The 14,379-nt window shown below is 39.8% G+C and overlaps 1 protein-coding gene across 1 annotated transcript in view; it reads right to left on the reverse strand.

The window, feature by feature from the left end:
- Positions 1-6,174: 6,174 nt before the first annotated feature.
- LOC102468349 (BDNF/NT-3 growth factors receptor) overlaps positions 6,175-14,379 on the reverse strand; it is a 217,040-nt gene continuing 208,835 nt past the window's right edge. Inside the window, exons 6-7 of the mRNA XM_014591523.2 lie at positions 11,967-12,125; positions 6,175-10,960 (exon numbers count right to left, since the gene is read on the reverse strand). Coding sequence (XP_014447009.1) covers positions 10,775-10,960; positions 11,967-12,125 — 345 coding nt within the window. The 3' untranslated portion in view covers positions 6,175-10,774. The remainder of the gene's footprint in view (positions 10,961-11,966; positions 12,126-14,379) is intronic.

Below are 14,379 nucleotides of genomic sequence, written 5' to 3' on the forward strand. Positions count from 1 at the left end.
CTAAGATTTGAGAAGGGGTAAAAAAAAGTTACAAATCAAGAGACCTTGGCCTCTCCACAGCCATGCTAAAAGTTAGAAGACAATCAATACATACCTTCAAAAGTTTGAATGAAATTTTCAGTCTAATGTTCTACCCTGATGATTCAGGATAAACTTTTCTGGATCTTTACCTTAATAACATTTCTATATTCAGCCAAACAGTCAATTAAGTTTGAGGGTACAATAAAGTATATTCAGACAAAAATGGCATCTAAAAATTTCTCTTTTTTACCTTTCTTTGAAAGCTATTGAAATAGAGAATCAAGAGGTAAACCAAGAAAAATATGACATAAGGTAGAGGAAGGAGGAAGAGTACAATGCTGGAGAGAGAAAACAGAAAACCCCAAGTTCTGGAGAAAAAAAATATCCTGGATGGCAGCTGTGCATCAGGTTTAGAGGTCACCTATTCAGATTGAATAGGAAAAGAAGGCTTGGGAAAGAGGACCCAGGCTGCTTAAATGAATCAAATACATAATGCATTTGAATGTTCTGAGAGGAGATTAAGACAAATAGCCAAAAGTTTGAGTTTACATTAGTGACTATTAGAAAACTTAGCAAACCAACAAAAAGGCAAGTATTAACACCAGAGAAAACAAAATATTAAAGAAGAAAATAAAACAATCCTGGGTTTCTGTATGTCTCACCTTCATATAGCCTTCTCATTGTCATAATAATTTCGAAGCTAAATAAATCTAATTGTGTCTTCTAGGAAATGAATCAGCTGAGAAAAGGCAAGGGTAGATCAGAGCAGAAATAAGATCAGTGACAGACTTTCCCAAGCCTAGGGAAAATGGTAGGTGTGGAATCCTTGAGCAGAAGGCACATGGTGGTCATTTCCTTCAGTTGCCTTGGGAAGAGTTGGATTTTGGGTAATGGCTATGGTATGTCTGGTACAATCCTGTCCTAGACATGGGGCTCTCAGTTGTGACAGCAAAGCCATTAGATTGTGACAAATATAAATTAGAGACCCCTCTCATATTTCCTAGGTATCAATGAGTCGTGGGATCCATGGGTTATCCTAGGAAGGAGAAGCACACCACTGATGTTGAGATTGATACTGTTCCTTCAGGGTGTGGGCTAGAGGCATATACATCCTGATTTAAAGGAAACTAAGAAAGTAACATCTTTAATACTTGAGTTTGGTAGCTATATATCCATATTTACTATAAGAGAAAAGAATGTAGCTTTACTTTAGGAGGTTATTATTTGGCCTGTATGACAGTTGACTTTAAAATCAGTTGTTTACAGGCCCAGCTGTGGTGGCACCTGCTGCTAAGACTCTTCAGGCTGGAACCACATGGGAGTCCTGGGTTTGATCCCTGGACCCGACCCAAAGCTGGGTCTCTCTACAAAACTGGGAATGATTGTGTGAACCTGTAATCCCAGAGACTCAGGAGGCTGAGTCAAGAGAATTATAATAATGAGATGCTGTCTTTTGAAAAGAAAGGGAAAATTTTATAAAGTGTGATACATATGTACTAGTTAAATCTACCCTATTCCTAGACATGATCAGCATGAGAAGGCCCACATGGGAAGTGACTTTAGAAGTTAATTGGTATTTAAAATTTTGTTATTCAATGCTAGATGGATTGTTAATTAGCATAAAGGTTATTTGATTTCTTTTTATTTTTTTACAGAGAAGGTTTAGTTGAAATGACTGATTCTGCAAATTAGAAATATTGTACAGGCACCATCATTTCTGCATGAAGAAGGTAGAAGAATATGACAAACTCAGCTCTCTAATGCCATGCATGCAGGTTTCATCGAACAGAGCTCTTGAGATTCTCCTCGACACTTGATCTGAACAGAAACCAGGCTGTTTCTAGTCCGATACGTGAACCAGGAATTTCACATCCCTGCCCTTGCATCAAAGTTACCCTTAATAAAAGGCATGTAGTCTTCATGATGAATCTTTGCTTCTTTAGAAGACTTCAATCTGAACCTTGCTTCCATTGTAAAACATTACTCGAAGGATGGTGAATGAGGATGGAACTTTAGGCACTATAGAGCTCTAACCAGGAGAAGTGCCCCAAGAACCTGATATTTGGCCAACAGCCTTGCGGAGATCTTATTGCAAGAGAGGAGTTCCTAAATCTGAGTTCTAACATCACCTAGAACTAGTTCTAGAACCCCACTGCTAGGCAGCTCCTTCTACCTGCAGGTTCAGCCTCCCTTAGACGGATGTGTGAAGGGAGATGGGATTAGGAGCACGGGGCCCAGAAAAACACAAAGAAAGCCTTGCTGGAAGCTCTGCCTTTATTGTGGTCTTCAGTTTGGTGGCTAAATTCTTATCTGTCCCTAATGACCAAAGTCCTTGTGTTCAATTTCTTTCTTTTTCTTTTTTCTTTTTTTTTTTTGGAGAGGTTTTGTTGCTATAGGGCGTGTGCGCTCACCAGACAGACAGAGACAGAAAATCAGAGATCACACCCAGGGGGATGGTCACGCCGCAATCCCTTCTTCTCCATTCTCCTCTTGGGATCTTGGGCACACACGCACACGCACCCGGCATGAGTTTTAAGCCACCGGGTCTGGGAAGCGAACCGTAGTCTACTATGTGGGAGTCAAGCGACATAGCCATTACGCTAACTGCTGGTTCCCTCAATTTCTTAGAGACTGTCTAGTTTCCTTGAACCTTGAGCATTAGTGTTAATTGCTTCTTGTAACCTCATGCCTATAAGAGGAGCCACTGAACTGCTTTTTACCAGTCTCCGAAGGGCCCAGAGCCCAGACCTGAACCCCATATCATATGACTGGCCTGGACCCTTAGCTACAGGGGTTCCTTACACCAGTCAGGGATCCATATTTCTGCCTGTTAGCATAAACAACCTCTGGTGTTATTCAATCTCATGAGGTTGTATGAGGATTGAGTTAATATATAAAACTCCCTGGCAAATAGTAAGCACTGTATTTATTGGTCAATTTCCTTCGACTTAATTTTTTGGCAAATTTCTTAACTCTCAATGCTTCAGTTTTTTCACCTGTAAATTAGGACTAATGATAGTACCTACCTCCTAGGACAGATGTAAGCGTTGGGTAAGTTGAGTAGATTGAGTGGTAGCTCCCCAGAAAGGGCTCTAACCCTTGGAACCTGTGACTATGTATTATTCTATATGGAAAAATATATGATTAAGGATTTTGAGAGGAGGTGCTTATCCTGGATTACTGGGCGAGCCCTAAATGCAATCACGCTATCTTCTGAGACAGACACCCAGATGAGAAAATAGGTGAAGAGGAGGAGGTATGTGACCAGGAAGACAGAGATCAGGGTGATGCAGCAACAAGCCAAAGAATATCTGGAGCCACCAATAACTGGGACAGATAAGAAACAGAGTCTTCCCTATGGCCTTCAACGGGAGAGCAGCCTTATTCTCAGATTTACAGCCACAGGAACTGTGCATTATTAAGTTTCTGTTGTCTTAAGCCACCTAGTTTGTGGTAATTTGCTACAGCAGCCACCAGAAACATACATAACACCCTGGCACACAGTAAGTATTAATTTTATTAGTCAATTTATTCTAAAAGTAAGTATGACCATTTTAATACAGTATGTATAATATTTCAGAAGTATTCATATTTTTCTCAACTAGGAAATCAGGCATCCTTAAGTGTGCATGAAAGGGGTGTCTGGCAGAGGGCTAGAAGGGATATACAGTGAAGCCAGTGCAAGATCTGGAATACATGACTTTAGGTTTAGAATTTAAATTGATATCAGTGTGATTGCACCGATAATAGAAATATGAAAACATAGTCTGGCAAAAGTTAGAACCTTTAATAGTCCAAATTGGGGTATGGTTGGCAAGGCATTTGTGGTTAAACTTACTTCTTTTAATCCAATCTCTTAGACCCTTAGAGTGGGATAATGCCTGGATCCCAGAGGGACATAATTCTATTTTGATTTTTGGACAAGTTGTGCTGCCTCTTATATATCTTTGATTTCCTGAAGTTCCTGCTGGGTTTTAAAATTATTATATATCTAGGGACCAGCAGTTAGTGTAATGGCTATGTCGCTGAACTCCCATGTAGTCAACTGTGGTTCCAGTCCTGGACATGGTGGCTTAAACTCACTCTGGGCACTTGTGCGTGTGTGCCCAAGATCCCGAGAAGAGAAGGGATTGTGGCATGGCCATCCCCCCTGGGGGGTGACTTTTCGCTTTCTATCTCTCTGTCTCTCTTTGCCTTTCTGGTGAATGCACGTGCCCTATAGCAAAAAGCTCTCAAAAAAAAAAAAAAACATTATATATCCATATATATGTATGTGTGTGTGTGTGCATATTTTTAAGTCAATGGAAACGTATCTGCACTACTAAGAGGAGGTATTCAAGAGGCAATGTTTCTAAAGAGTTTGAGTTTTGGACCATCCACTCCCTTATGTTCCTGAAGCCTATACCAGGGATACTGCTCAGATGCTGCTGTGGTTCTCAGAAGGTCATGGAAAGTAGGCCAGATACTGGGAAATAGAACTAGGAAATACTGAGAAGCAAAAATGTAGGTGGACCACTCAGATGGTGAGGAAGACAGGCAATAAGATCCCAGCCAACACACTCTCTGTTGTCCTCTTCCACCTTTATGATTCAAGAAACACTGATGCATTGACAGGTCAAGAGGTGTGGCATTTTCAGTTCAGTTACTTCTGCTCCTGGTCATTCCTAGAATGCCATCTCCTGGGAGGTATTTTAGGTTTGATATTTCAGAAACTCTGCTGATTCTATCTTCTCACTCTGTATGTTCTGCAGGGCAGCCACTGGCCATGTGTAGCTACTTAAGTGTAAATTATTAAAACTTCAAGTTCAGGTCTTCAATAAACTTACCACATTTCATGTGTCCACTAACCACATGTGACTAAAAGCTACAATTTTGGTATTGCAGGTTAAACATTTTTATCATTGCAGGAAGTAAAACAATTGTTGTTCAAGTCACATGTCAAAAAGTGTTCGATTTATGGATCATCTAGGAAACCATGGTAACTTAATTTTCATCACCTTAAACTAATAAAAACTGCAGTTATCTGCAATGATCATATCTACTACACATACAGACATACAAAAAAGAACACTCCATAATTTGTGAAATTCTATACATTTCTAAAAAGTAATCATCATGTCGCTTTTAGTCTCTCTTTTGGAGGATGTTATTTATTGTAAGACATCATTTTTATTAAATACACTGTAGTACAAGAGACTTTCCATGTCAGGTTGAGAGAAGCTGGTCACATGATTTACAAACAAAACTTTTTTTTTTTTTTTTTAAACACTGTATTCAGGTGTCACTTTGAAATCAGCCAAGATGCAGTGGATCTTAGTAAAGCAATGGACCTCAAAACAGATTGCAAAACAAGAACCAGTAAATATTGGCACAGAGACGTCACATTAAAAGGAAAATAAACTAAATGAAAAGATAGAGTTCCAAATACCAGATCACGATTGAAGGGGAAATATATCTGCAGAGAGATATTGAAATGTGTGTGTATACGGCCTGGATATATACAAACATCTCTCCAGATACAGAAGCGAATGCAGAGTGTCCATATCTCTAGGCAGATTTGTAAGTCATAGGTAATGATCAAAGAACGAAGGGAGCAATGTGTCACCAGAATTTGGTCATTTGTCAAGGGATCACATATTTAAAATCCACATTTGATTCAAAGACCTTGTATTTAAAACATTTCCAGCTGTTTTATACATTTTTATAAGCAATAATAAGATATACAAGCTGCAAGATGTAGGCCTTTACATTTCATTTCATTTTCTCCAATTTTTGTTTTTCCTGTTCAAACACATGGCTACTAGCAGCTTTTAGTACGTTTGCTCCAGTAGGTTGAATGTGTAGCTAGCCCTCACTCAGGATCATTTTTATTACTCCACAGATCAAACAAATAAAATAAACATGGACCTGACCTAGAATGCATAGACTGAAAAATGACATCCGCATCTTTTCCCATTTCGTCTCCTGAGACGTATGTTAAGATGGCAAAAGAGTTGCTTGGTGGTGATTGTGAAATTCACAGTGTTTTGCCTGCAACACATATTACATACATATATATATATATATATATATTTATTTTTTTGCTTTGCTTTGTGTTTGTGATGAATGGATCGAAAACAGATAAATAGATAGATAAATAAATAAGTGAATAAATAAATACTGGTCAAAGGAGAAGAAGGGGAAAAAAATGCAAAACTAAGGATACAATAGAACCTTTGAGTCGAGCAGCAGTGATTTATTCCAGCCCTGACAACAAGAAGATACCCCTTCCTGCGCTGCCATTATTAACTATAAATCCCGCCCACCCCTAATTCATCAGAGTAACATTTGAACTTCATGTACAAACTACCACAACCTCAGAGTCTCCACATTCCAATTATGTATCATGAAGAATCAGCTCTGACTGCTAACTTAGACATTTGAAGAGTTGGATCACTAGTCATTCCTCTCAAGAGATTTCGTTTCAGTGACAGCCAGCCAAACTGAGGTCAAATAGAAGTAAAAATAGAAGTCCTCAAACAGGAGAGGAAAAAAAAAAGTGAGGGAGCAAGAGAATCAAGGGTATGTGTGTAATGCAGTCATTCATTTATTTAGATACAGGTTAGTGTTATTAGTATTATAGGCTGTCCAATTTGCCAAAAAGAAAGGTAGAATGAGTCCAATCTGACCAAGGAATCTTAGAGTAATGATGATTTGCCAAGGACAGCATTCTACACTGCTGGCTGGTGCATTCACACTCAGATGTGGGAATTCTCAGCAGTTGCTCATCTCACTGTGTGGGGTCTTGGATTTCTCACCATTGGCCTTGAGTCATTGGGCTCTCAACATTCCAATATATATGGAATGCCTGGACTCTGAACACAAGCATAAAGGAGTCATAGTGGGATAAGGTGAGCACAATACAAATGAGCAAAACAACAAGAGAATGATCAATCTTCCTTTCTTGGATCTTTACATAAGGAGAGCTATTTCACTCTGCATTTTCCCGTGTAAGGAACCACAGAAAGGACTCAATGTAGTGGGATGGCTTTGATTCAGTTGTTTTGGGAAGCACATTATCTTAAATATGCCCTCCACCCATGCAGTACTGCACAGAGTTGAAAAGCGCGATGTAGTCCTACCCACATGGAGAATGGAAGCACTAACAACAACATGACATTAAAAAGTTTTGGTTATTTAGCAGATTTTAAGCAAATTATTCATTCTGCACCCTACTTATAATTATCTCTATTACTGTGAGCCTATAAATTTATACATAAACACACTATGTATGTGCATTTGTATATGTATAAATCAAGTATTTATAACACATATATAAATACATGAAAATACCACAGGTAGCGCTGATGTGAACACATGTATAATATGAATTCTGATATAATCCTTTATAGCATAGTTCAAAGTGTATTCTACATAAGCCTAATTATGACATCGGTTCAGTGTACAAGGATTTAGCTGAAGCTAAGAGCATGAATATATATCACAATACTCAGCTGCTTGTCTTCTTGAATATTTTCTTTCCTTCTTATAACTTCTTATCTTGCTTCATAAATTTGTTAGCTCACTTTCTTTCCTGCACTGTTTGTTTGTATATTAAAGTCTCTAGAGGACAGAACCATGAACTTCAGTCAGCATCCTTGGATTCAGTCTCGGTGGCGCTAGAAGCTAGACTAGAGACTTCTTCCCTGTCTCTGAGCTCCTCTGAGTCTCAATTTCCTTAGCTATAAAAAATAGAAATAGTTTGCTAACACATGCAAAAAGTGTTTGGAAAACTATTAAACACTCTAAATGGAAATGATTGTCAGATTAGGTTTGGGCTAGAGAATGGAGTTTGTTATTATGTCCATTGAGGTTTTTAAGGTAGCTGATGGCGGGTCATATTTGGTGATTATTACATTTTAGAATGAGAATGCTACTTGTCTAAAAATTAGAAGACCTTGAGAAAGGGGGTGGTGAAGAAACAACTATGAATATTTTAAGAATATGCAGAATTGTGACTCATTCAACTACTGTGAAAGCAATCTGATATTCTTTCAATGTGAGACGTCTCTGAAATCAGCACATACTCTTGAGACAACAGAGGAAATAATTAATAATAATAATATCAGCAATATAAATAACTATAAAACTTTGCACTTGCATAGAACCTTTCATTTCAAGACCTTGAGGGACTTGTCAGAAGGTGTAAAGAGAATTTTTATTCATTTTTTGCTTTTTTCCTTCAAAGAAAAACACAAAACTGAAATGGAACACTCCATCTTCTAGTCTCCCTTAAACAAATTTTTTTTCTCTAAAACTGCACAGCCCTGCTTGAATTTGATCTCTGAAAGTATTCCCTCCTTTGTTCTCTGTTAAAATAAAACTGATAACTCGCAACTTCTTCCCCTCGGAGCAGCTGGCCAAACATGCAGAATGACAAACCTGTGTAGATGTTTAGGTCATCGCTAATTGAATCTAGAAAAGTTTTTGTACAAATCTGCCCCTTCCTTACTGCTTCACAGAGATCCACAGTGTTTTGACAGTACCATGGTTCCTTAGTATGATATATACATACGTGTATATATCATGGAGATATGGCTTTCGTTATATTGTTTTGTGTATTCAGGAGGGGTGTTTTTTTCACTGACAAAGAGCATGAACATCTCAACTCCCATCTCTCGTAGGCCAGAGCAGAACCTGAAGGGACTGTAGGTTTTACCTTGTCCAATCCCCTCACTTGACTATAGAAGTTACTGGATTTCCTGTTGTTTTCTGTAAGTTTACAACTTTGAAATTTTGAGAACTGACTTTCAGAGCCTGTAATGGAAAACAAGGTGCTCCAGTATTTAGCAGGCATAAGCAAACCTAAACAGAGCTATTGTACCTCCAGAAACAAATACAAAATAAAATGACCTACGATGTATTAAAATCACTCCCTTTCAATCTGGCTCGTGTTATTAAGATGTCAAGTTTAGCAAAATTGCCCTCACAGAGGGTAGCAAGTTTTCTTGAGGAACAGAAATATTTTTCTTCCTTGGTGTAACTGGTCATTCAAACAACTGTAAATTGATATATAAATTTACAGCCTCCTTTCACAAAACCAATGACTATGCCCAGAAGCACATCTCCAATGCTCAGTAGGGACACAGCCTCCCATTGGCATGCTGTGCTGAATTTTTTAGTTTTATCTTAATGGAGCGAAGAAAACAGAACAGCATATGGACAATGGAAGTACATGTGGAATGAAACCACTCTCCCAACCAGAGTCCAGCGCAAGGGACTTAACCTGTGTACACTGAATATTAATGCATGTGATGTCCCCAGGGTGAGGTTTCCTTTTGCGAGCAATTCTGCCCCCCCCCACCATTACATGGGTTTGACGTGGATGAGAATATCCAGGCTTCAGGGTCCATATCCGCTAAACCCATCACAGCCACACAGCGCAGAGATTTATACGCAGCTAATGAACTCCATTAGCTTCCCCTAATTATATACGTACCACCTTTTAGGGATCTGCTCTACCTATCAGGGGCACATCTGGAGTGGTAGTTTCTGCACACAAGGTATTAATCGACAAAGACCATGCACACGTTTGCTTGCACAGTTAAAAGGATGGGTGGGAGTGGAGGGTAGGGGTCAGAGGGAAGTGCTATCCAAAAAGTTCAGTGTAAGAGAAACTTGCCTCTAAATTTATAGCTGTCCTATGTTTTCTAAGTCCTTTGCCTTCCCACCTGACCCTGAAATAACAGCTGGACAAGAACCCGCCTATTTTTAATTTGACAAAGGCTCAGCAGATAACACTAGAAAAAAAATAAATAAATAAAAACCAGTGCTATCAACACGACCTACAAAGACAGGACTGTGTCTGAGCTTATGCCGCACCGCCATCTTGTGCCTCACAGAAGCCATCATTTCTCCCTGCAGCACGCTAGTATTTCTGGTGATGGGGAAAGAAGAGTCCACGGCACAGAGTTCAACAGTCTTTTTGCTCCTCAGAAAGGTCCTCGGGGAAGGTGCCGAATACATTCCTCCCAGCCAATGGTTGCTGGATTTTTCGTAGGAACTGACGCCCGCTGATCCCAATGGTTGTCCTTGTTCCTCCCATACTGTGGTTTATAACAAATCTTCTTTCTCTCTGGTTTTAATCTCCCATAGATAAAGGCTTCCCAGGTTGAACACAAGTCTTCTTTTTCATACACAGGCTTAAGCCATCCAAAACAATAAGAACAGTAATAATAATAAATAAATAGAAGTGAATCCATAGAAACTCTCCATGTCTGTACAGCAGAAGTGACAAAGTTTAAGTCAAATGTTGGTTTTCCCTTTTTTTCATCCACATCAAAGGCAGGAATACAACAAGGCATTGTTAGTCGTGGTGGGCAAACTGGAGTGTCTGCTGATATAACAAATTAGGTTTGTTAAGGCCTTTGTCTATGCAGAGTTAATAGGAATGCAGAAGCCAGATTGATTAAAAAGAAAGGGTAAGGACTATGAAGCAGGGAAGACCAAAAAGAAAAGAAAAAGGATAGAAAGGAAAGGAACAAACCAAGGGAGATGGAAAGAGAGAGAGAGAATGCCAAAAAGAAGTCAGTACTGTGTCTATGGATGGAGAAGTCCATGTTGCTTCCCTCTGAAAGCTTCTCTGTGTCTCTGTTGTTAACACTGTCAGAGTGAAGGACAGCAGTTTGATGGCATCTGGCGGCAGTTAAAAGATGTTCATCCTTTCGGCCCATCTGAGGAGTGCATTGGGGAGGATTGGTCTGGGGAAAGGGCCCTAGCCTAGAATATCCAGGTAGACAGGAGACGCCTTGGCCAAGTTCTGAAGGAGGGTATGGATGCCCTTGATGTTCTTCCTCATGTGGGGCTCTCGCTGCCAGCACCCCAGCATCAGCTCATAGACTTCCTGGGGGCATGTGCGGGGTCGCTGAAGGACTCGGCCCTGAGTGATGCATTCTATCACCTGCACAGGGAGCAAAGACAGGATCAGACAGGAGGAAAAGTAGAGCAGGTAAAATAAATGCCAACACAAAGAGGAACAGAAGAGAGGCCCCTTTTTAAAGAAGCCTACTCAATAGTTTTCTCATAAGGAGGTTTGGTTTATATCAGGGCTTATGTGGTTGGTTCACAGCCATGATTCCAATCATTCTGACTTCACAGAATTAGTGAGGAAATCATTTACATGGAATTCTCCCACATCTCACCCTGAAACTTTCACATGTTTTAGTTTTTAGTGGCCTGACAGGAAACCTGAGTTTCTTTTGTATTAAGGTACTGCCTAATAGAAAACTTCAGGCTATATAAGCAAGCAGTCCTATTGGATAATGTGAAATTAGATAGAAAAGACTGACATGAATCTGAAAAACATGTGAAGTTCCTGACCAAGAAGCTATACCTCAAATAGAGACATATTTGCAAAAGGATTAGAATAGGAAAACAAAATTCTTAAGTTTCTTTTCACTAGAAGATAATGTTCTAATAAAATGTGCACAAAGGAAAGAAACTTAAACTTCATTAGAATGATACCAAAACCTCTCTGGACTATCAGAGTGCTGGAATGCTCCATCTGTTATTTATTAGATGAACATCGTAAGCTTTCTCAATCCCACCTAAAGGAACAAGGAGAGATCAGCAAACACAATGCTTTCCTTTCTCCAAAACTCCTTAATTTAGGAACAACTACATGAGGGAGCTTCAGAACATTCCTAGAAAAGTGGAATTAAAGCACAAGTTTGTTTGGTGGGGAAAAAAAAAGATTGGTTGTAGTTTTTCATAGTGCACACTTCCAGTGAGCTTTTTGAAGATGTATATGTATATAGAAAGTTATTTGGGAAATATCACCCCCAACCAAGCCAGACAAGGTCATGTTTGAACTTCTGGACTGAGAGCAGGCCCTAGCTGAGGGAGGCCTCTGGGATTTCAGCCCATTAGGGAGGGGTAGGGGTATACACGCCAGACCCACTGCACACCTCGTTGTTTGATAGCTGGTACCAGGGCTGCTTGCCGTAGGTGAAGATCTCCCACAACACGACGCCCAGGCTCCAGACATCACTTTCTGTGGTGAATTTCCTGTACATGATGCTCTCCGGAGGCATCCAGCGAATAGGCAGCATTGTGTGGCCACCGACCTGGTGGGAAAGGGATCAACAAGGAAGCATCAGTCACCCTGAAACCAGGCGTAAAAGGGAGCGGTGAGGAGATGTCTTTTTTCTTTTCTTGTTTTGTACTCATTCATTTTAATTTTTAGACACTTAAAAAGGATACACAATGTCATCATAATCTCAAGCAACAGAGACAGAGGGCAAAGAATGCTCAAAATAATTTCATTTTTTTATTATTGGAAATTCTCATTTTCTTAAAACCAGATAGGAGCAGAGAGGATGATTAGATGATTAGATAGGTGTTCATCTTGGATAACACACACAGGAACTGTAGTCCCAGCTTATCCGTAGGGGATACATTCCAAGATCCTAGTGGATACCTGAACCCTGGCTATGCTATGTTTTTTTCTATATGTGCATACCTATTATAAAGTTTAATTTATTAGTTAGGCACAGTACGAAATTAACAACAATAACTCATAATAAAATAGGACAATTATAAAAATATGCTACAATAAAATGTGAATATGTTCTCTTTATTTCTCTCTAAATACCTTGCTATACTGTACTCACTTATTTTTAGACAATGATTTGACCATGTATAACTGATACCTCAGGCAAGTGGGGACAACTGTACTTTCTGGTAGGAGGAGGATTCAGTCTTTTTTTTTTTTTTTAAGAGAGAGAGAGAAAGAGGCTTTTGCTATAGGGCACATGTGATTGACATAGAGACAGAGAGACAGAAAGTAAGAAATCACCCCCTAGGGGGAATGAATGGCCATGCCACAGTCGCTTCCCCTCCCTTTTCCTCTCAGGATCTTGGGCATGCATGCACATGCACCTGGCATGAGGTTTAAGTCACCGGGTTTGGGACTCGAACTGCAGTCAACTATGTGGGAGTTCTGCGACATAACCATTATGCCATCTGCTTGTTCCCCAGTCTTCTAATGAATAAGATAACGTTGACCAGACAACAAGTAGGAGTCTCTGCATCCAAAAATGACCAGAGTCTCCTTCTGCCTTCAAGTATTAGGTATGCCTAGTGCTGACTCAAACATCACCATCACAGCCCAATGTTGGGCAGGGCAGAAATTATTCCCACCTTACAGATAAAGCAATAGGCCCAGGTTGCTGACAAACACAAAGAGCTCAGGCCTTTATACTCCAAGCTCAGGATCTTTCTTACTACAGAGTCCTGCTGCCCAACTTATTTATAGCCATAAATAAAACATTTAAAAAAATATTCACATGGGAGACTGGTCCCATAGCCTAGTGGTTAAAGGAGCTGAATCTTTATTTTTTTTTTTGAGAGGTTGTCACTATAGCCAGAGAGAGAGAGAGACAGAAAGTGAGAAATCTCCCCCCAGGGGGGATGGTCACACCGCAATCCCTTCTCCATTCTCCCCTCAGGATCTTGAGCACGCACACACACGCGCCCGGCATGAGTTCTAAGCCACCGGGTCTGGGACGCGAACCACGGTCGACTATGTGGGAATCCAGCGACATAGCCATTTTGCTAACTGCTGGTTCCCAAAAGGAGCAGAATCTTAATGATTGTGGTTGAAATCCTGGACCCAGAGGCTAATGTCTGCACTCTATGGCAGAAACTAAAATACTAGAAGATATAAAACCATGGAGAACAATTGCAGATACTAGAGAGAGTGTGAGAGTGAGGTGGAAAATAGGGGAGGGTGAGAGGAAGGGAATCAAGAGGGAAAAGAAAGAAGCAAAACATTTAAGGGGCCCAAAATGGAAAATTTTCTGTTGATGATAAAGCATATTCTAATATCTTTAATTGTACTAATATATGATATATTCAGCCTGGGAAAATGTATTTTGCAAGCTGTAATGATATACAGTGATTGAATGGGTAAATAAGTGAGAATATGTTTGCTATACATAGGGAAAAAAGAAAGAAAGAAAAATAAAAACATATCAGGCATGAGCATCCCCAAATACCAATGGGATGGAGAGATGAAGAATGGATTGCAGTGTGACTACACCCTGTCGTGAGTGCTTTCTCTTTTTTACTTTTTCCATCTTTCTCTGATGAGACTACTTGTTTATGATTTCCTACTTCATGGAGAAGTTAGAATTTTCATTTTCAAGCATGTTGCACATCAGGGCTGATTTTAGAATGATGAGCAGATTCTGCACAACTCTCTTATGGCTGGTAGGTTCCATTTTTCATCCTGTTACTTCTCTGGTACTACCAGACTACTTGGTGTGTCTGACACCTGGCAGCAGGTGGGCTAATAATACTCAGCAGGCATTAGGCCTA

This window comes from Tupaia chinensis, unplaced genomic scaffold (genome assembly GCF_000334495.1).
Source record: "Tupaia chinensis unplaced genomic scaffold, TupChi_1.0 Scaffold000007_1, whole genome shotgun sequence".
NCBI classification, from domain to species: domain Eukaryota; kingdom Metazoa; phylum Chordata; class Mammalia; order Scandentia; family Tupaiidae; genus Tupaia; species Tupaia belangeri.